At 39.0% G+C, this 24387-nt stretch overlaps 1 protein-coding gene across 3 annotated transcripts in view; it reads left to right on the top strand.

Annotated features, from left to right (window-relative positions):
• The window catches only part of tmf1 (TATA element modulatory factor 1), a 71571-nt gene extending 59548 nt beyond the window's left edge, over window positions 1-12023 (top strand). For 2 of the 3 annotated variants that reach the window (XM_060835685.1, XM_060835683.1), the window contains exons 15-17: window positions 2762-2914; window positions 5096-5221; window positions 11055-12023. In XM_060835685.1, coding sequence (XP_060691668.1) covers window positions 2762-2914; window positions 5096-5221; window positions 11055-11198 — 423 coding nt within the window. In that variant the 3' untranslated portion in view covers window positions 11199-12023. The remainder of the gene's footprint in view (window positions 1-2761; window positions 2915-5095; window positions 5222-11054) is intronic. The other variant, XM_060835684.1, reaches the window with a different exon arrangement.
• The last annotated feature ends 12364 nt before the right edge of the window (window positions 12024-24387 follow it).

Below are 24387 nucleotides of genomic sequence, written 5' to 3'. Positions count from 1 at the left end.
TTGCTGACGACACTATTATTGTGGGTTGACTCTCAAACAATGATGAGACAGAGTGCAGGAAAGAGATTGAGTGCTTAACGGTATGCTGTAAAGACACCACCTCGCCATCAACATTAGCGAAAACAAAAAGAGCTGGCCATTGACTTCAGGAAGCAGACTGGAGGGCACATCCCTGTAAGCATCAATTGTTCTCAGGTGGAGATGGTCAAGATCCATCAAGTTCTTGGAGATGACAATCACCAATAATTTGTCCTGGTCCATCCTTGTTGACTCCTGACCTGCTGTGCTTTTCCAGTGCCACACTTTTGGACTGTGACCTCCAGCATCTGCATCCTCACTCTCTATCTATGGTCAACAAAGGACGCTAAGAAAATTCAGCATGTCCATAAAGACTTGTAAACATTTTTATAAATGCCCCACAGAAAAAGCCCTATCTGGATCCCTCACAGTGTTATATGGCAACTACTGTACCCAAAACCAAAACAAACTACAGAGAATCGTTAACACAGTTCAGTCCATCATGCAAACTAGCGTCCCATCTATTGATACTTCCCATTGCAACAGGCAAGCAACCAATGTAATCAAAGGCCCCTCCAATCCCAGTTATACTTGCTGCTACCCTCTTCTTTTGGGCAGAAGATATTAAAGTTTGTATTCACAAATGAACAGATTCAATAAGAGCTTCTTCCCCACTGTTATCAGACTTTTGAATGACCTATTTAAAATTAATGTTGATCACTGTTTGCAGCTTCTTGGCAGCTGTAACACTGTAACCTGCACGCTATTCTGTTAGCCTGATGCACTCGTATAGAAACATCTGCCTGTAAAGCACATAAGACAACACTTTTCACTGTACCTTGGTACATGCCAATAGTAAATCAAATCCAAATTCATCTGGGAGGTCCAGAAACAAAATTTGACAGCAGAAATGTTGAAAACTAGAAACCAGCATTATATAAAATCAGCTTGAAAATTGCTGCCACAATCCTAGCACAAAGTAAGAAACCTGTGATATTGATCTTGCCATTTCTATCCTGTTGAAATCAATATAAATGACTAGTGCAGTGATGAAACAGGTATTGTTATGATACTACAATAATATGCACACACTGTTTCATTTAACCCCTGTTTCACTCAATGGCACTTTATAAGGTTCTGTGTATTAGTAGTTTGAGTTCACCTAATGTAGGAGAAAGATTTGTTTCAATTAATTTGTCTCAACATACTTCAGAGACAATAGGTTTGACTTTAATTAGTCATCTTGGCAGAAGCCAAAGTTAAAGGGTACAATTAAAATGGAGCACACGGTGTGCCCACTCCTTTATAACCTGATCAGACTGACAACAATTTTGAATTGCTGGAGAACCAGATATTTGGCCCAGGATCACCTTTCAGTCAGGGCCTTCATCAAATATGTCGATCAGGTTCTAGTGACACCATCAGAGTCTGAGCTGCCATCTTCACCTGAGGCTTGAGTGTGACAAGTGTAAGCTTCCTCACCTGGTAAAATCTGCCAGGCACAACAGCCAGAAGAAGAGTCAGTTTTACATTTTTGTTTCTGTTGCTTCTTCTGGGCCTCTGCTAATTGAGGCATCCTCTTCCTACTCCTGCTTCCAGCCAGGTTTAGGATTTCTGCCACATAACATTTGGTTTGCACTTTTCTACGACCCAATTTTGAAGGCAGATTAGTAACCTCCCACTGACTTGCTTCAGCCCAAGTATCATTGTTACATTTGATTTTTCTTTATCTGTTCATGGGATGTGAACATTGCTAGCAAGGCCAACGTTTGTTGCTTTTGGAACTGAGCTTGCTCGACAATTTCAGTTAAGATTGGAGTCAGTTGTTGGCCAGACAAGGTAGGGCCATTGGTAAATTAGATGGACTTTTACAACAATCATCGATAGTTGTTTATGGTAATTAATATTAAACTAACTTTATGTTCCAGATTAATTTAGATTCCACCAGCTGCAATGGTAGGATTTTAGCCCATATTCTTAGAGCAGCGTTCTGGGCCTCTGGAATACTATAGCTCCATATCCTTATCGTTTCCAGTACTGTACTCTGTTGAGCTGATGTTTCTCACTTCACTTTTACCATCACCTGTAAGTCCTCGTTGATAACTGCATTTCTTTGGTTAAATTTTTAAACTGTTTTTCTTGCTGTAAGGTTTACTATTCCACTTAAAATGAAACAAATCTTTAAATCAAAAACAGAACATGACAAAAATAGTGAGAAAATAAATGGAAAAGCAAGATCAACCAAATGAAACAAACAAAATGAGCCATCAAAAGAACCCTGAAAAGGTAAAGAAGAATGAAAAGGTGAAATGAAGTAATATCAAAGTGTTCAGGAAAGAAAATAATACATTGCTAATGAAAGATCAAAGGAACATTTGAGCTGAAATTTTATTTTAGTAGAGAACACAAAGAGAAAAACAAAGTTGGATATGTAAAATATGGTATAACTCCATGGTGAGTCATGGGTATAACATGTTTCATGAATATGTAAGATCCCTATTTATATATATGTATACCGTTTAAACAGTCTCCTCCATTGGACATTTTTTTTTGCAAAGGCTATTTGAAAATCCATTATTTGTTTGAATAAAAATGAATAGAACCAAGAAGTGAAAATAGACATGTTTTGATACTGAACAATCATGGAATATAGTCTCTGCTGAAAAAATAAATTAAGTAATGATACTTTACAAAGAATGTTATGTTAAAGCTTAAATATTGACGTGCAAGGTACGTTTTACAGGATGATTTATTTGAACATTCATTCACAACAATGACTGCATCAACAAGTGGTAACAACTTGTATGAAGCCCTCAGAATGGGAGCAGGATCAAGCATCTTTGAGAATCTGCAGTCTCAGCTGAAGCAAAGAGAAGGAGAAATTGCACAGTTGCAGGTGGGTGTTAATAAAATGATTAATACATGAAGACATCCATAAAGTGGTGGATATATGATTTCTCCAAATTTACAATATTTTGACTGCCTTCTGGAGCAAATGTGTTGATTTTTACTGCTTGTATCATTCCCCTCAGCTACAGTCAGCTGCATTTAACTAAGTCCTGCTCTTTTGAAATCTTCAGTGCAACCATTTTCCACGAAACTGCCTGTATTTGTAGTACATTCTTTTATTGTGTTACAAAATCTGGCCTAAATCAGTCAGTTAAAACATGCAACATAGAATACTACAATGCCAGTCTACTGATCTTGCATTTCATTAGCATGTGAATAGATCACATGAAATTTAATATAAGTATCAGCACTTTGCTTCTGCAAGTGAGGAATAGTTGCATTCATGTTTTTGATGCATAGTGTAGATGGCTGATAAAATCTTTTCTTTGTTTTCAAGGCACTGTAAGTGAGCTAAGTGCTTCAGTAGAGTCATCGAGACGTACAGCATGGAAACAGACCCTGAGGTCCTACATCCATGCCATTCTTAATGGAATTTCATTTTCTGTAACCCATTCAGTAAGGCCCTCTCAACCCACTCAAAAAGGTCTTTCTTTTCCTCAATTCCTTTGCAAGAGACAATTTCCTACCCTTACTTTTATTGTGTATTGCTTGTCGACCCTTCAATAAACACTCCTCTTCTTATCCTCAAGTGTGCATACCATGCCTTCTCAATGAGTTTGATCATTTTATTTTTACACTAGTCAGGGGAGAAGGTAAATTATATTTATTTTACTAATTTTAGTAAGGAACACTAAATAAAAGAACACTAAAAAGTCCCATTTTTCTTTGTCCCTTTGGCAGCTTGAACAATACCTGTGGAGAGAGAAAGTTAGTATTTCAGATCAACGACTTTTTGTCAGACATCCAATCGTGTTCTGATGAATAGATATTGATTGGAAATCTTAACTCTTTCTTTTCCCCCATTGATGGTCCCAGACTTGCAGAAAATATTGGAAATACTTAGCTTTTATATAAGAATTCACACCACTACTTCTAAGTGTAAAATGTGCGGCTAGAGCCATAAAAGTATGCAAAAGTTGTGGGTTATTCAGTTTGACTCTATTTATTAGCCTTTTTTTTTCTTGTTTTCTTGAGTTTTAACAATTTTAGTAATGAAAGCTTCTTTTAAGAACTTATGTAACATTTTAGGCTACCTTTTATTAAGCAATTTTTTTCTGTATGTTTTTGTTCTCAACTCTATTCAATTGCATTCATGGAATGTCAGCATTGCTGGCTAAGCCAACATTTATTGCACACCCCTGACTGTGCTTGAACCGATTGGCTTGCGAGGTCGCTTCAGAGGGCATTTAAAAGTCAATCACATTCTTGTGGGTCTAAAGTTAACTGTAGGCCAGACCAAGTAAGGCAGATGGAAGATTTCCTTCTCCAAAGGACATTAGTGAACCAGAAGGGTTTTATAACAATAGACAATGGTCACCATTAAATGGCACGGGGTGGCATTATGGATCAGGGGTTAGCACTGCTGCCTCACAGCTCCAGGGACTCAGGTTCGAACCCAGCCTTAGGCGACTGTCTGTGTGGAGTTTGCACATTCTCCCCGTGTCTGCATGCGTCACTCTGGGTGTTCCAGTTTCCTCCCACAACCCAAAGATGTGCAGGTTAGGTGAATTGGCCATGCTAAATTTCCCATAGTGTTCAGAAATGTGTGGGTGCATTAATCAGGGGAAATGTAGAGGAATGGGTCTGGGTGGGTGTTCAGAGGGTCGGTGTGGACTTGTTGGGCCAAAGGGCCTGTTTCCACAGCATAGGGATTCTATTTAAAAAATTCTATGAACTAGGTTTTAATTCTGGAAATCTATTGAATTCAAATGTCACCATCTACTACACTGGTGTTTCAAATTTATATTCCCAGGATATTGGTCTGGAGTCCTGGACTACTAGTCCTGTGATGTTATTGCCTTGCCACTGTCTTTTCTTATTCTTAAATGGACTCAGTTTTCAATTGGCTATAAAACCTAATTTATTGGAGGGTGAGCAAGATGCACTAACATCTCTTCTAATTATTTGTACACAGATTTTATATGGTTGAAAGACACTGTTCTGATCTTTATTCTCTCCAAGAATAATGTTACAAATAAGCTAAATCAAGCTTTTTAATCTTTTACAGCTTGAAATTTCTAACCTTGAAAAGACTCGAACTATCATGGCTGAAGAACTTGTCAAGTTAACAACTCAGAATGATGAACTACAAGAGAAGCTAAATGAAATTCCCAAGTTACGTGTACAGCTTAGGGTATGTACTGTTTTCTTACACAATTTCATTTAAAAGTGTTAACCTGTGATACATTCAGTGATTATCTGAGTCACATAAATTAGGAAGGTTAGCAGATCTCTCTCGTGTTGGTGATAAGCTCAGTTGTGGAAATGGAGTGCAACTGATCTCTGTGTTGGAAAAGGGAATCTGTTGTGCATTCCCACTCCTGATCGCTATCCTGGGAGACCTCTGGTGGAAGGGCTTGTGTGTGAATCTTAGTAAGTACAGGGTCAGACATCTCAGTGCAAAGCTTTTTGATTCCCATTGCCAAGACTGTCAAATGAGTAATAATTATCTGGATAATGTACTTGATACCCTGAATGTTATCCTACCATGAAATCAATTCATTTGGCACAATAGATAGAAAGGAAATGGAAGGTCGAACCTGGCAGGAGGAAACTAAAAATTATTTGCAGAGGGACAAATGTGAGCTAGTTAAATTTCAAAGGGCTTGTTCTTTTAAGTTTTTACTTGATTTATGCTGTATGATTTTGGCAGAAGATAAGAGTATTCAAGTATTGTAGTTTCTCTCATATCTAATCTTTACTTGAATGCATCAATTTTTTGAAACACTTCAAAAAATTTTAGTTTATTTTATTCTTTGGTTCCTACGAGTTCACATCTTCACAGTGACCAGATGAATTCTTGCAAGTTGGCATCACATACCTACTGTTCTTTTTCAGCACAGCCTATTTAGACCATAAGACATAGAAGTGGAAGTAAGGCCATTCGGCCTATTGAGTCCACTCCGCCATTTAATCATGGCCGATGGACATTTCAACTCCACTTACCCGCACTCTCCCCATAGCCCTTAATTCCTTGCAAGATCGAGAATTTATCAATCTCTGCCTTGAAGACATTTAATGTCCCGGTCTCCACTATACTCCACAGCAATAAATTCCATAGGCCCACCACTCTCTGGCTGAAGAAATGTCCCCTCATTTCCATTTTAAATTGACCCCCTTTAATTCTCAGGCTGTGCCCACAGGTCCTAGTCTCCCCACCTAATGGAAACAACTTCCCAATGGCCACCCTTTCTAAGCCACACATTATCTTGTAAGTTTCTATTAGATCTCCCCTCAACCTTCTAAACTCTAATGAATACAATCCCAGGATCCTCAGCCGTTCATCATATGTTAGGCCTACCATTCCAGGGATCAAGCATGTAAATCTCTGCTGGACACGCTGCAGTGTCAGTATGTCCTTCCTGAGGTGTGGGGCCCAAAATTGGACACAGTATTCTAAATGGGGCCTAACTAGAGCTTTATAAAATCTCATAAACACATCGCTGCTTTTGTATTCCAACCCTCTTGAGATAAATGACAAAATTACGTTCGCTTTCTTAATCACTGACACAACCTGTAAGTTAACCTTTAGACAATCCTGGATGAGTACTCCCACATCCCTTTATACTTTGGCTTTATGAATTTTCTCACCGTTTAGAAAATAGTCCATGCTTGTATTCTTTTCTCCAAAGTGCAAGACCTTGAATTTGCTTATGTTGAATTTCATCAGCCACTTCCTACACCACTCTCCTAAACTGTTTAAATCTTTTTGCAGCCTCCCCACCTCCTCAGTACTACCTGCCTGTCCACCTAACTTTGTCTCATCGGCAAACTTTGCCAGAATGCCCCAGTCCCTTCATCCAGATCATTTATATATAAAGTGAACAGCTGGGGCCCCAACACTGAACCATGTGGGACACCACTTGTCATTTCGAAAAAGAACCTTTTATTCCAACTCTCTGCCTTCTGTCAGACAGCCAATCCTCAATCTGAGCCAGTAGCTTACCTCTAACACCATGGGCCCTCACCTAACTTAGCAGCCTCCCATGAGACACTTTATCAAAGCCTATTTGGAAGTCTAGATAGATAACATGCACTGGGTTTCCCTGGTCTAACCTATTTATTATCTCTTCAAAGAATTCTAACAGGTTTGTCAGGCATGACCTCCCCTTACTAAATCCACGCTGACTTGCTCTAATCTGACTCTGAACTTCCAAGAATTTAGAAATCTCATCCTTAACAATGGATTCAAGAATTTTACCAACAACTGAGGTTAAGCTAATTGGCCTATAATTTTCCATCTTTTGTCTTGATCGTTTTTTGAACAAATGGGTTACAACAGTAATTTTTCAATCATGTGGAACTTTCCCTGACTCCAGTGATTTTTGAAAGATCACAACCAACGCCTCTGCTATTTCCTTAGCCACGTCTCTCAGAACTCTAGAATGTAGCCCCTTGGGGCGACAGGAGATTAATCAATTTTTAGACCTTTTAGCTTTTCTCTTCTGTAATAGCTACTATACTCAACTCTACCCCCGACTCTCCTTAATTGTTGGGATATTTCTCATGTCTTCCATTGTGAAGACAGACACAAAGTACATTTTAAGTTCTTCAGCTATTTCCTTGTCTCCTAGCACTAGCCTTCCTGCAAGAATTTGGAGCAACCCAGTATTTACTTTTGCCTCTTGTTTGTTTCTTATATATTGAAAGAAACTTCTACTATCATTTCTAATATTACTGGCTAGTCTATCTTCATAATTGAGACTGTCTTTCATTTCTCTCTTTGTTATCCTGTGTTTGTTTTTGTAGTCTTCCCAATCTTCTGATCTCCCAGTGCTCTTGGCCACTTTATAGGATCTCTCTTTTCCTTTGATATTCCTGAATTCCTTTGTCAGCCATGGCTGCCTAGTTCCCCACACCCCAATAATTCCCCCCCAGATAGTCTTTCTTTTCTTTGGGATGAACCTCTGTACTGTGTCCTCAATTACACACAGAAACTCCTGCCATTGTTGCAGTACTGTCTTCCCCGCGAGGCTCTGCTTCCAGTCGATTTTCGTTAGTTCCTCATGATCACTGTGACCTTGCCTTTCTGACACGCCCGATCTATTTCCTGTTACGTCTTGCGCCCCTGGTCCTGACCATTGTTAGGAGGTCTGTACATAACTCCCATTCTGTTTTTTTTGCCTTTGTGGTTCCTCAACTCCACCCACACAGACTCCACATCATCTGACCTATGTCATTCAGTGCCATAGATTTAATTTCATTGTTAACTAACAAGGAAACCCTGTCCCCTCTGCCCACCTCCCTGTCTTTTCGATAAGTAGTAAATCCTTGGATGTTTAACCACCATTCCTGAACCCCCTGCCTCCCACATCATAATCATTCACGATGATTTATGCTATTAATTCATCTACTTTGTTACGAATACTATTGGTCTTCAGGTAAAGTGCCTTAATGCTAATTTTTTTTATTCTGATGATTTCCATCATCTCTAGTAATATGTCCTAAGTTATCCTTCCTTTTTGCTTCATTCCTAGTCTGCCTTGAACCTAAATGCTGCACACATGCTAACCTTCTGCTTATTTTTCTTGACTCCATACTTCTTGTCGCTTTCCCCTTCCTTTCCCCGACTCACAAGTTTAAAGTCTGAGTGACAACCCTATTTATCCTTTTCGCTGGAACACTGGTTCCAGATTGGTTCAGATGGAGTCTGTCCCATCGGTACAGATCCCCCAATTTCAAAACTGATGCCAATGTCCCATAAAATGGAATCCCTCTTTCCCACACCAATCCCTTAGCCACATGTTTACTTCCCAATTTTCTTATCCCTAAGCTAATTAGCATGTGGCTTGGGCAGTAATCCAGAGATTATGACCCTTGAGGACCTGTTCTTCAATTTCCTTTCAAGTGCTTGATAATCCCCAATCAGGTCCTCCTTCCTAGCCTGGCCCGTGTTAGTGCCAACATGGACCACAACAACTGGATCTTCTCCCTCTCGTTGCAATATCCTTTCAATCCATTTGGAGATGTCCTGCAACCTGGCACCACACCATATGGGACTCTCGATCCAGCTCACAAAGGATACTATCTGTCCCCCTAATTATAGAATTCCCTACAGCAGCTACTAGTCTTTTTGCTCCCCCCCTCTTGAATGGCCTTTTGTACCATGGTGCCGTGGTCAGCTGGCTCATCCTGTCCACAGCCCTTTTCCTCATCCGTACAGGGAGCAAGAATCTCATACCTGTTGGACAAGGTCAAAGTCTGAGGCTCTTCCACTCCTGAACTCAGAATCCCCCTCCCTGCCTCACTTACAGTTACATTTTGTTGTCCCTGATCACTAACTGAATTTGAATTACTTAATCTACCGAGTGTGACTGCCTCCTGAAACAAAACGTCCAGGTAATTCTCCCCCTCCCGGATGTGCCGCAGTGTTTGAAGTTCAGATTCCAGATCATCAATTCTGATCCGGAGTTCTTCCAGCAACCAACACTTGCTTGCAGATGTGTTTGCTGCCGTTCACAATGGGATCACAATGGGACCTTCCTAATGAAGGGCTTTTGCCTGAAACGTCGATTTTCCTGCTGCTTGGATGCTGCCTGAACTGCTGTGCTTTTCCACACCACTCTAATCTAGAATCACAATGGGATCAGCCATCTCCCACATCATAAAGCTACAGCACATCACCTGCACAGCCATCTTTACTTATTTAATTAATCTACGCAAATTTGAGTTTTTCAGACTAGAGGCCTGTGACCAGTGGAGTGTCACAAGGATAGGTGCTGGGTCCTCTACTTTTTGTCATTTACATAAATGATTTGGATACGAGCATAAGAGGTACAGTTAGTAAGTTTGCAGACGACACCAAAACTGGAGGTAGAGTGGACAGTGAAGAGGGTTACCTCAGATTACAACAGGATCTTGACCAGACGTGCCAATGGGCTGAGAAGTAGCAGATGGAGTTTAATTCAGATAAATGCGAGGTGCTGCATTTTGGGAAAGCAAATCTTAGCAGGACATATATACTTAATGGTAAGGTTCTAAGGAATGTTGCTGAACAAAGAGACCTTGGAGTGCAGGGTCATAGTTCTTTGAAAGTGGAGTCGCAGGTAGATAGGATAATGAAGGAGGTGTTTGGTATGCTTTCTTTTATTGGTCAGAGTATTGAGTACAGGAATCGGGAGGTCATGTTGAGGCTGTACAGGACATTGGTTAGACCACTGTTGGAATATTGCGTGCACCTCTGGTCTCCTTCCTATCGGAAAGATGTTGTGAAACTTGAAAGGGTTCAGAAAAGATTTACAAGGATGTTGCCAGGGTTGGAGGATTTGAGCTATAGGGAGAGGCTGAACAGGCTGGGGCTGTTTTCCCTGGAGCGTCGGAGGCTGAGGGGTGACCTTATAGAGGTCTACAACATTATGAGGGGCATGAATAGGATAAATAGGCAAAGTCTTTGAGGGGCCCTTTGAGTTACCCTTTTGTCCTTAATGTATTTGTAAAAATCCTTTAGATTCTCCTTAATTCTATTTGCCAAAGCTATCTCATGTCCCTTTGTTTTGCATAATGTAGAGTAGTTTGACTAATTGACTTCCATATGGAACAGAACACCTTACAGTTACTTTAAACTTAAAAAAAGGATTTAGGCTATCTTAATATATTTTGAGGGATTTTGGTCTGGTCCATAACACCATACACTACAACTAGAAGAAAAAGGTACCCATTCCAGGATCAGACTAGATCACTGACACTCTAATTAATTAATATAAATAAATGTTTTGTGGACCCAATGAATTTTGATGTCAATGAGCATGGTTGCATTTTGCCTACAATGTAATTTTTGTAAGCTTACATTATAGCTAGGATTCTATTAAATGTGCATGATTTTTACCAAGTCAGACAATGTTTTACTACAACTTTTAAATATTCATGATTCTTTAAAAAAATCCAAAAGTTGCAAACTTGGCAAAAAAAATGTACCTGTTAATTGATTGTGCCAATTTATGACTAAGCTAAAGTAATTTGCATTTCAGGATATTGATCAACGGTACAATACCATCCTTCAGATGTATGGTGAAAAAGCAGAGGAAGCTGAAGAACTGCGACTGGACTTGGAAGATGTGAAAAACATGTACAAAACCCAGATAGATGAATTGTTAAAACAGCGGCTAACCTGATTTGCTTTATCTCAGTAAACTTGACATTTTAGGTTTTTTTTTCCCCAGTTTCCCTGAATGTGAAATGCAATACTGCTGACAAGTATTTGGCGTAAGGTGTGAATGTATGATTGTACATATAAACTGTATTCTTTAGTGCTTCTTCTTAATAATTTGTTGCCTTGGAAACAAAAAAATGTACAGTATAATATAGCTCGGCTGAATAAAAATAGTGATGGCGTGAGAGAAGTACATAATATGAAGGATTCAAGTGCAATATTTTGAGTAAACCGGATTTGCAGCTGACCCTGCAGATGAACATATAACATTCTGAAAAATTCAGTTTTCTGGACAGAATTGTACTTCTGAACACTGGATGGACCAATTTTATGGCAAACTCAATTGACTGAACGCATAGGTTTTAAGTTTCACAAAACATTATCTGCTAGGGGAAAATGATTCAATAAATAAAATATCCAAACACTATGCTACGCTGGTAGATTCTTTATGTATGTAAATTAAAAATAAATTCAGAGTAAAGCATGTTTCATTTTATTGAATATTCTAGTTATTACTAAATTCTAAGTGCAAAGATTTTACAGCTACATGGTTGGACACTTAAACAAATGAGGTTGAAGTGATAAAAATACTGTATTGCTGATAATAGGTTAAAAGTAAAAAAATTCCTTTTGGCCTACTTTTGCTAATAGTTACATATACATTGTACAATTTTAAAACGCCATTGTGATCTGTGTAGGACAAGTACATAGTAACATTAATAAATCTTTCTTGGTGCTATATTCTGTGCATTGAAAAAATATTAAAAATGCTTTATTTAAAATTTTCTATAACTTGAATTCATAATTTGAGCTATTATACTTTCAAACAGTAAGTTTAAAATGTAAATAATTTGTGTAATATTGTTGGGGTTTGGGATAATAAAGTCTCTTAACTGAATTACTATCTTGTACTTTGATTTCGATGAATTCGGGATCTTTGATTTGTTGTAATGCTTGGGTGGGGAAAAAGCTACATTTATTCAAGAAAGCTGTAACCTAAAAGGCTACATTTATTTTTGTTAGTATAGTTTTAAAACTAGGAACAAACGGTAATTTTGTATATTTTTCAGGCCAGTAAAGCAAGCAACCTGTTTCCTTCATCCCTGTTTTTCAGTCTGTTTGTGAACAATATATCTCAAAACTATCGGCTAGATTTTAGCAAATTGTGAGACGTACATTATCTTAGCAAGTTTGAGAAGATTTGTAGCTCTGGTTGAGGTTCTGGCTGTAGGTTTGCTTGCTGAGCTGGAAGGTTCGTTTTCAGACGTTTCATCACTACACTAGGTAACACCTTCAGTGAACCTCTGGATGAGGCACTGGTGATGTAGCCCGCTTTCTATTCTAGCGGGCTACACCACCATGCTTCATCCGGATGCTCACTGAAGATGTTACCTAGTGTGGTGACGAAACATCTGCAAATGAACCTTCCAGCTTAGCGAGCAAATCTACGTCCAATACATTATCTGTGTTCCAAGGATGTACTGATTCATTGTTAATGAAATTGTGGTTTTGGGTCCAAATCCTGGAAATTTATTTTAAAGGATCCATTATCTTTGTGTGTGTGAGAGAGAGAGAGCACAACTTTACAATTTTTTTTTAAATTCTAAAATGTTGGTTATTTTAAAAGATCATGGATTGTCTCAGTTGCTGCAATGGGATTAGTTACAGCTATCAAAATATGAGCTGCCTTTTCAGAGAAAGTTGTTGGATATGGATTGGCATGAAGCCTTCTCAGCGAGCTGAAAAGGTCTTAAAAAAAATATTTCATTTTCTCGCTTTGGAGTTACAATCAACCAAACAAGGAAAAACCTTAAGGAAGAGCTGAGTAACTAAATGAACACACAGTTATAGGGGTTATAGCTCTACTGAGTATCCTCCTCTTGTTTGTAGCTGTATTGATCCAGCTACAATGACAAAATGTGATACAGTACAGTTGACTTGCCTTTCTTTTCTAGTTAACCACCTCCATTCTCCAAATGAAATCCCAATTCCAATATTGCTACAAATCAGACATCAAAGCTGATTAAGTAAGCAAAACCATCTTTGATTCCATCCTTCAGTGCCAAGATATATAGCAAATACAATTGTGCTCATTGACACCAAAGTCGATTGGCCCTACAGAACATTTGTTTTACTGACCAGCAGAGCATCAGTGTTCTGATCTGGAATTGGTAGATTTTTCATCATTGTCTGTACTGCAGTGGTGAAGTGCTAGCAAACACATGTCTGAGTTTCAACCTGGAAACTTTATTTCCAATATTTATTTGTTTCTGGAGGAGTTGAATATATAAATTGAGCAGTGTGAACTATCAACGTATATATCATGATATAGTTTTTTAAAAATTCAAGTTCAATTGATTTATATGTTTGATTATGATTGTCAGAATGGTTAGTGACAGAAATATTTGTACTATGATTCTATAACTTCATTCCTATTTTATGTTTTTGATGACTAAATTGTTGCAAAACTAGAAACGTTGAGTACATTTACTTTTGATTTATTCATAGGATATTATTAAATATTGTTAACATAGACATATTTGGTCATTTCCCTCATACTTTACAACTTTAGCATTGAAATGACACCACATAGACATTTGAAAGATGTATGGAAGAAATTACAGCATGCCTATTTTGAGAATTACTTGGGATAATCATCCTGATATTGGCAAAGATTATTTTTTCTGAAGGTTCCAGTAATTTGGTAATTTCCTTGCTGTATGATATGCACAATTTGATTTGTTAATATTTAGTTGTGGAACAGCATAATGGTTTCTTCTAGCATGTTATTAATGTGCCATATATTTTCACTTTCATGTCCTTACTATCAATGGCATTGAATAAACCACAAAGCGAGTTTTATTTACAATGACTATTATTGCTTTTCCAAGTTTACTTTTTTAAAGAGCTTCCTTCAATAAACTTTTTTTAAAAAAATGTTCATTTCCTTAGGGTTCTGCTTTAAATATCTGTAAGAATTTTCTCTGTATGATAACCAGTTGGACCATATGATGCACCATTGATTTATCGGATACGTAGTTCAGTTGCATAGCATAGGTGACTCCGTTCTATTTATACTCCGTACATGATGTAATAATATTCATTCTAATGATTCAGAAGGAAACATTTTGTTTCATGCTCAGAATCTTACAAAACAGGAGAAGGTAATTGACCCATTATGCCTTTTGCTCCATGGGGCGACATCAACTACTCCCATACTATTTCTTTAATTTTTAACTTTTTATTAACCTATTTTTCCTTATCATCCTGTTCAGAGATGTTGTTACACACCCCAGAGCAGGTGGGGCTTGAACCTAGGTCTTTTAGTCCAGGGTAGGAACACTACAGCAGCACCATAAGACTAGGTGAAAGTGAGTGCTGCAGATACTGGAGATCAGAGTCACGATTAGAGTGGTGCTGGAAAAGCACAGCAGGTCAGGCAACATCCGAGGAGCAGGAAAATCGACGTTTTGGGCAGGAGCCCTTCATCCATTTCTCTTTTTCTCCCCTCTTCAGGCTCCTCATCACTCCTCCTCTTCCTCCCAACAGTCAACTTCCACTTCCTGCAGGTGTGGATGAATCTCCCATGATGCCTCCCAGTCCAGGGGTAGAACCACTACCAATGTGCCATAAGAGGGCACATTCCTCCACCATATCCCTGTGGTTCTACAATTTTTTTTCAGGTATATTAACAAATTTGACCAATTAGGCTTCAAGACAAGACCTCATTGGCTCAGGAATTGTAGCTAATTAATTGAGCTGGACTAAAATATTTTAAGAGTGCAGTAAAGATTCTGACAACACTAATCAACTGACATTAAATGTAGTTTACAATTAGTTAGTTGTTCAACTTAAATTTCAGTTCTATTTGATGTCTTCTATTTTGTGATTTCGATCAAAACTATTTGATCTATATTTATCTCTGGCTTATAGAAAATAAAATTGAGATGTTTACTGTGCTGTGATATCTATAGATTTCCTGGTTTCTGTAATTAATTTATTAAGACTTCTCAGAAATATCTGATGTCGCTGGACTAGTAATCCAGAACCCCAGGCTCATGTTCTGGGAACATATGTTAAAATGTCACCATGGCAAATGGTAAATTATGAATTCAGTAAAACTCTGGAATAAGAAGCTATTTTGATGGCGATCATGAAACTATATTTGATTGTCACAAACTGTCATCTGGTTCACTAATCTCATTTATGGAAGGAAATCTTCCAGCCTTACCTGGTGTATCTACAAGTGACTGCAGACCCTTATAGCAATGTGTGGTTGACTGTTAAGTGTCCTCTGGCCAATGAGGGGTGGGCAATAAATGTTGCTCTAACCAGCAACACTTATCCCATGAACAAATAAAACTATGGACACTGCAGAACAAACCGCCCAAATAAATTTTACTTACGATCTTTAACATTCATTTGATCAATAAATATTTAGAAATTGAAGTAAAAATCTTGCAAATTAAAAAAAAGAGGATTGTATCTAATAGGGTCTAAATCTTTCCACTTAGTATCAAAGTTGCAACCTGTGTGCAACATGTGTTTGTCATAGAAGGTTGAAGAGGTGCTGGGAAGAATTGAGAAGTATACGTAGTATTTTTAATTTAGCTTCTGCGGCCTCCTGCATCTCACTCGGAAAATTTGAAGACCATGAGAAACACCAGAATGAGGACCAGGATACATGGTTAAACAGTGTGTGGGCTTGGATACAGCATAAAATTGAGTAATGGCTTTAATAATCATTGCAATAATATTATACTGATTTTAAAAATATTTATTATAGAAAAGTTGGACAACCACTGTGAGGAATGTTAAATATTTTCAATGCTAGAATACTTTTATTAGCTGGAATGCTATATGCAGAATTACAAGGATGGCAGTGGACCATGTAGTTTTAATAACCTGGATTAGATCACTTCAGGTTTTATGTGCATCCAAGTTAAAAAAAAAAATTGTACAACAGTATTTTTTGCAGACCAGTGTTACTTTTATCAATAAATTTTGCTTTGTTTGATCTGATGGCAGCTCGGCCAGCTATTAATTGATTTAGAATTCAGTCATTGACAAACATTTGATTGCAGTCAAGTAGGTATTTAAATGAAATAATGTGTCAATTGGGAGGTTATTCATTCACTATCCAAAGGAGTTACTGTTTAAAACAAAATCAGGTTTTAAGTTTGCTAGGTGCGCTAGTAGATTTGTTCTCAGATGTTTCATTAGCATTCTAGTAACATCATCAGTGAGCCTCTGATGAAGCATTGGTGTTCTGTTGTGCTTGCTATTTATCTGTCTTGGTCTGTTGTGATGGGTGATATCACTTCTGTTTCTGAGGAGTTGGTAAATGGGGTCCAAATCAATATGTTTGTTAATGGAGTTCCGATTCGAATGCCAGGCCTCCATGCATGTCTTTCTTTAGCCTGTCCCAAGATGGATTTATCTAAGTCTCTGAGTTTTCTGTGTTATTACTGTGTGTGAGCTTGGCCAGTTTCTTGTAAGGCTAGTTGTTTCTTTGTCTTTGTGGGCTACCATGATGCCTAGGGGCCGGACTAGTCTGGTTGTCATCTCTGAGATATCTTTGATGTATGGCAAGGTGGCATCATGGTAGCCCGCAAACCTACCACCACACTGAAACAGCTCCTGATGAATTTAAAGGACCCCACATCAACAAACAGCAAAACAAATGTCATATACATAATACCCAAGTACTGCAACAAACAGTACAAACGGGCTGGAAATGGCCACGAGGATACATGAGCACCAACTAGCCAACGAAAGACATGACCAACTATCAATAGTATCCCTACACACAGATGAAGAGGGACACCAGTTCAACTGGGACAATACATCCATCCAAACAGGAAAAGACATGTATGGGAATTCCTGGAGTCCTGGCAGTGAAACCAGAACTCCATGAACAAACAGATTGATTTGGACTCCATTTACCAATCTCTCAGAAACAGAACTGGAAGTGATATCATCCATCACAACAGACCAAGACAGATAAATAGCAAGCACAACAGAACACCAACATTTCATCAGAGGCTCACTGAGAACCTAGAGAACAAATCTACCAGCTCACCAAGCCAACTTGCAACCTGATCCACAACCTGAGCTACAAATCCTCTCTCAAATCGCAATTGAAAAATTGTATATGCTCAGCCAGTTTAGCAACACTAAAGCCATACGCACTGGGATAAAGTTAAAAGATATTTTACAAATATGGAAAATTCCCCAATTTACTTACCTTTAAGACCCAGGTTAATGGACCAGATTCCTGTATTCAACCAGAATTACTTTTTATTACAAATAAATGGATTCTGGATGCAGGTAACAGCTATGAACTACTGACATATAATTCTAATGATTAAAACTCTAACTCCCTGTTATAATCTCCCTACATATCCATACAGATAGACACAAAATAAAAGTGTAATGAGTAGAGGGAAATCTGGGAAGGCAGTTCAATGTCCTTATCCACATGGTTCACTGTGTGATGAATGGGTGGCGCAGTGGCAAGCTTTGCTACATCATAATGCCAAGGTACCAGATTTGATTCCAGCCTTGGGCACCTATCTGCATGGAGGTTCCACATTCTCCCAGTGTCTGTGTGGGATTCTGCTGGGTGATCCAATTTCCTCCCACAGTCCAAGGATGTGCAGGGTAAGTAGATTGGACGTGCTAAATCTCCCCATAGTATCTAGAGATGTGCAAGCTGGGTATGTTAGCCATGGTAAACGTAGAGTGATGGGGATGGGGTGGATTTGGGTGGGATGCTTTTGGAAGTTCCGTACAGAATTAATGGGCTGTATGGCCTCTTTTTGCACCTGTGGGGATTCTATGATTCGAATCTATGACCCTTTTGCTATTTATTGATCTGCCTCCTCCAAGTGTTTTTTTTACATCTGTGCAAGAGACACAAAGCAACTGGTTCACAAATTATAAAGTCTCTGACTTATTGGCTAAAAGCCACAGCTTAATGCAACTGTTGAGGGAAAATAAATTCTTTAGCTTTTACTTTTAAGTGGAAAGAAAAGTATACTATCGCTCTTTCCGATGATCTGAAGGTTTCGGGCGATACCATTCACACCCACGTGCTGTTCAGCTAGCTGAGATTAGTAAAGCATGATCTATCCTTTACAGATGGGAGATCTCTGTCTTTGAATAAATGTCTTCAAAAGCCTTTGATTTGCTTCTAATCCTTATTTACTATTGATGTTGAACCAACCAGTTTAACTCACTAGTGACATATAAGGTATTGGCTCTGAAGGAGTTTATGTTCATGTTGCATTGAACCCCACCCAATACGATGATGTTACACAGTCTTTGGATTGAGTTATGCACAAGTATCCAAAAGGAGCAGACATATTCTGTCTTAGTCCAGAGAGCCCTTTGTAATTCTGTCTGATCAGGCATGTAAATTACATCGATTGCTATTGATCAATACATTAGGTTGCTAAGAGAAGTGCTTCTTCATTTTAGAGGCTTTATCCCTGACCACTGATAATTCAACAGACCCTGGACCCCACATAGAAAACAAAAAAGAGATGCCCAATCACAGCCTGTCTGTCTTGTTCAAGGCTTATTTAACAGAATTGAAGAGGTTGGTGGCAGTGAACTATTCCTGCCACGATAATCATACAATTTCTACAGTGTGGAAGCAGGCAATTTGGCCCATTGAATTCATACTGACCCACCAAAGGGCGTGCTACCCAGACCTACCTCATCCCTGTAACTGTGCATTTCCTAAGGCTAATCCATTTCCAAGCCTGCACACTGTGGGCAATTTAGAATGGCAATCCACCAACCTGCACATCTTGGGACTGTGTGAGGAAACTGGAGCACCCGGAGAAAATCCACATAGATACAGGGAGAAAGTACAAACTTCTCACAGACAGTCGCCTGAGGATGGAATCGAACTGGACCCGGGTCCCTGGTGCTGTGAGTGGCAGTGCTATGCACTGTGCCATTGTGCCACCCAGAAATGAATATTAAGGCAAAACAACAAGCAGGTCAGGCTAGGTAAGACTGGCAGTTTCCTTCGTTAAAGGACCTGAGTGAAGTAGAAGGCTTTCTCTTGACAATCAATGATGGTTTGTTACTTCTAGATTTCTATGGAATTCAAATGCCGTCATTTATCACGACAGGGTTTGAACCCAGGTCCTAGAACATTACCTAGATCTCTAGATTAATAACCCAGTAATAATATCATTAAGCCATTGTTCCCATATGGTGGTTTTTGAAAAAAATGACAAAAGAACGTACTTACCAATTCTTCAGTAAGGGTGACACATTTTTCTCTTTCTAATCATCTGACATGGCATTTTCCCTGTTTCTTGGGAAGATTGAAAGATTATGGCACACATTTTTGCTATCTCTACCTCATTTTCTTTAGCACTTGGGATGCAACCCACCTGGACCAGCAATTAATCTGCTTAGATTAATAAATAAGGTTTAGAAACAAATAGCAAGCAACCTTCCTATACATTCTATTAATATTCCTTACTATTTCTGCTTCTGATGTTTTATCATTCTTCCTATAAACAAACAGTAAATAAGGTACTGATTTAGGTATTCTGATTTTACCTTGCACATATCACCCACTTTGTCCATACCAGCTTAATCTTCACTTTTATTACCATTTACAATTTAAATGATCATTGAAGATTTTGCTTCTCATTTATATTAACTACTTATTTATTCTCATCTTCTCCCTTTGCCAGTCTTATTTTCCTCTTCATGTCCTCTCTCAACTTATTGAATTAGGCTTGGTTCCTGCTTAAAGAACTCTCCTGACATGCACGTCTCACTTCTTTGCAGAAATAGGTTGCTGAAATTAGCAGATACATGACACCCACATTAAATTGCATCTGAGTGTGAAATTAGGAATCTTCAAATAAATTTCAGAAAATGATGTAATCACAGCGGTACTATTTTGGAGGGCATGTGTAGGGAGACATGGTTTGTCATTTTCCAGCTTTGAATTAGTCACTTTTATATTGTATTCACTGTATTAAGTGACAAGGCCAAGGAATCCATATTAACATTAATGTGTAGCTTCTGTAGCCAGTTCAGGTCATTAACTACACATACAAAAAAAGTCAAAGCCGGTTACTAAATAGATAATTATAAAAGTAATTAAGTTTTAAATAGTGAACTTATGTAAGTAATAAGTATACTGGAAAGACTTATTTTAAAATAAATTCAAAAATTTGAATGAACCTAAAAGATGCTGATAAAGCAGAAACTGTTCAGACAACAGAATTGTTTTTAGCTCTATACAAGACAGTATTGTCTTCGCGAAGCCTGAATAGAGTACTATGAATTGAGTATTCACAATCTGCTTAAGATTGGTAAAGGAAGACTCTTCTCATTCATACATGATACATACTTGTTCATTTGGACTGTGTACCATCAATTAGAAAATTTTCATAAGCACAATGATGAACATGAGCCCACTGCCAATTGACAGAAAAAAACAAGTTAAATTTACATAACAATAACTAGACTGACCCAATCAAGATCAACAATTTGTAGTATCCCTCCCTCTGATCCAGAGACCTGGGTTCAAGTCCCATCTGCTCCAGCTATGTGTCACAATACCTCCTAACTGGTTAATTTAAATAAACTTGTCTGCCTCATGGGCCAATGGGCTGAGGAGTGGCAGAAGGAACTTAATTTAGGTAAGTATGAGGTGCTGCATTTTGAGAAAGCAAATTTTAGCAGGACTTATACACTTAATGGTAAGGTCCTAGGGAATGTTGCTGAACAAAGAGACTTTGGAGTGCAGGTTCATAGCTCCTTGATAGTAGAATCGCAGGGAGATAGGATAGTGCAGAAGGCGTTTGGTATGCTTTCCTTTATTGGTCAGAGTATTGTGTACAGGAGTTGGGGAGTCCTGTTGTGGTTGTACAGGACATTGGTAGGCCACTTTTGGAATATTGCAAGCAATCCTTCCTATCGAATGATATTGTGAAACCTGAAAGGGTTCAGAAACAATTTACAAGGATGTTGTCAAGGTTGGAGGATTTGAGCTATAGGGAGAGGTTGACTAGACTAGGGCTGTTTTCCCTGGAGCGTCGGAGGCTGAGGGGTGTCCTTACAGAAGTTTATAAAATCATGAGGGGTATGGATAGGATAAATAGACAAAGTCTCTTCCCTGGAGTGGTGGAGTCCAGAACTAGAGAGCATAGGTTTAGGTTGAGAGGGGAAAGATATAAAAGAGACCTAAGGGTCAACTTTTTCACGCAGAGGGTGGTACATGTATGGAATAAGCTGCCAAAGGAAGTGGTGGAGGCTAGTACAATTGCAACATTTAAAAGGCATCTGGTTGGGTATATGATAAGGAAGGGTTTGGAGGGATATGGGCTGGGTGCTGGCAGGTGGGACTAGATTGGGTTAGGATATCTGGTCAGCATTGACGAGTTGGACCGAAGGGTCTGTTTCCATGCTGTACATTTCTATGACCCCTTGATGTGATGTTAATCTAAGAATTAAAAGCCAGTGGTCTGCAATAATTTTTGCTAGCCAAGTGTTAAATATTTTTAAGATAAGAATATGTCAATCTCTGCAAGTTAATCATAGAATCCATATAATGCAGTCTGAGTTTGCACTAACCCTCTGAAGAGCATCCCAGCCAAACCCACCTCTTCCCCATAACTCCCCATTTCCCATGGCTAATCCACATAGCTTGCACATCCCTGGACACTATGGGGAAATTTACATGGACAATCCAGTTAACCAGCACATCACTTTGGAAGGAAACCAAAGCACCCAGAGGAAACCCATGCAGACATTGGGAGAACGTGCAAACTCCACACAGACAGTTCCCCAAGACTGGAATGGAACCTGGGCCCTTGGTGCTATGAGGTAACAGCACTAACCGGGTGCTGCCCAACTGGATAAAATTGTAAGTTACTATTGTCAGGGTAAGTATGCCTTTTACCTTTCACAATCTGAAATTCACTATTCAATCATGTTGCTATCTTAATTGGTTAAGATGTGTATAAATGATTCCTGAAGAAGGGCTCATGCCCGAAACGTCGATTCTCCTACTCTTTGGATGCTGCCTGACCTGCTGCGCTTTTCCAGCAACACATTTTCAGCTCTGATCTCCAGCATCTGCAGTCCTCACTTTCTCCTATAAGATGTGTATAAACAAAGTAAACATTTTCCCTCTTTATTCGTATTTCTTGAAAATTGTCTGGAGTACACAGGAAATTGACAAAATATTTAATTTTTTCAGCATCATGCAAGAAGATTTATTTCATTACTTACAAACTGAAGTGGCTCAAATTAAGAGGAAACAAATTAAATATCTGAAAATCAAATTACATGTGCCTTTCATAAAGCTTTGAAAGGTCGCATATAAAGAGATGGCAAGATAAAGCGCATACACACAAGGCCTTTGTAAGGAAGGCAGTGAAACATTTATAATTCACTACTTAAGACTCAGCTTTAAAGTATTACACATCTATCTGAACACGGCCCTTTGGTAGAAAGTTTTGGAACAGTTATGATTGTTTTACATCAGAACATAAAGAGCAGGAGTAGGCCCTTTGAGCCCGCTCCAGCATTCAATAAGATCACATCTGGTCTTTTTGTAGCCTCAGCTCCTCTTACTGAATCTCACCATAACCCTTAATTACTTTACTGTTCAAAAAATTCAATGAGGAAGCCTCAACTACTTCACAGGGTAGGGAATTCCACAGATTCACAACCCTTTGGGTGAAGAAGTTCCCCCTTAATTCAGAACTGAATCCTCTAATTTTGAGTATATGCCCAAGATGTTTCACTCACCAGTAGAAACATCTTCCCTGCTTCAATCATATCTATTCCCTTCATAATTTTATGTTTCTATAAGATTTCCCCTTCATTCGCCTAAATTCCAATGAATATAAGAGTAAAAAATGAGGTCTGCAGATGCTGGAGATCACAGCTGCAAATGTGTTGCTGGTCAAAGCACAGCAGGCCAGGCAGCATCTCAGGAATAGAGAATTCGACGTTTCGAGCATAAGCCCTTCATCAGGAATAATGAAGGGCTTATGCTCGAAACGTCGAATTCTCTATTCCTGAGATGCTGCCTGGCCTGCTGTGCTTTGACCAGCAACACATTTGCAGCTCCAATGAATATAATCCCAGTCTACTCAGTCTCTTCTCATAAGCCAATCCTCTCAACTCTGAAATCAACCTGATGAATCTTCTCTGTATCCCCTCCAGTGCTCATACATCCTTTCACAAGGAAGGTGACCAAAATTGTGCACTGTACTCCAGGTGTGGCCTCACCAGCATCCTACAGAGCTGTAACATGACCTCCCTGCTTTTAAACTCAATCCCTCTAGCAATGAAGGACAGAATTCCAATGGGCGGCACGGTGGCACAGTGGTTAGCACTGCTGCCTCACAGCGCCTGGGTTCAATTCCCGCCTCGGGCGACTGACTGTGTGGAGTTTGCACGTTCTCCCCGTGTCTGCATGGGTTTCCTCCGGGTGCTCCGGTTTCCTCCCACAGTCCAAAGATGTGCGGGTCAGGTGAATTGGCCATGCTAAATTACCCTTAGTGTTAGGTAAGGGGTATATGTAGGGGTATGGGTGGGTTGCGCTTCGGCGGGTCGGTGTGGACTTATTGGGCCGAAGGGCCTGTTTCCACACTGTAAGTAATCTAATCTAATCTAGTCTAATCTAATCTAATCCTGCCTTCTTAATTTACACATGAAAAACCAACCTTCTGTGATTCATGCACAAGGACACCTAGGTCCCTCTGCACAGCAGCATGCTGCAATTCTTTACTGTTCAAATAATATTCCTTGGAATAGGGAAATTACATGGGGATTTGCTCGAAGTAATCAAAATAATGTGGGGGTTTTGGCAGAATAAGTCGAGAGAAAAAAAAATTTTCTGGTCGGTAACAAAAGCTGTACAGTATGGAAACAGACCTTTTGGTCCATGCTGACCAAACATTCTAAATTAACCTAGTCCCATCAGCCAGCACTTGGACCATATCTGTCTAAACCCCTCCTATTCATGTACCCATTCAGATGCCTTTTAAATGTTGTAATTGTACCAACCTCCACCACTTCCTCTGGCAGCTCATTCTATACACACACCACCCTCTGCGTGAAAAAGTTGTCGGTTAGGTTCCTTTTAAATGCAG

The sequence above is a fragment of the Hemiscyllium ocellatum genome, chromosome 14 (assembly GCF_020745735.1).
Source record: "Hemiscyllium ocellatum isolate sHemOce1 chromosome 14, sHemOce1.pat.X.cur, whole genome shotgun sequence".
Lineage (NCBI taxonomy): Eukaryota > Metazoa > Chordata > Chondrichthyes > Orectolobiformes > Hemiscylliidae > Hemiscyllium > Hemiscyllium ocellatum.
This window is presented reverse-complemented; position numbering and strand designations above follow the sequence as displayed.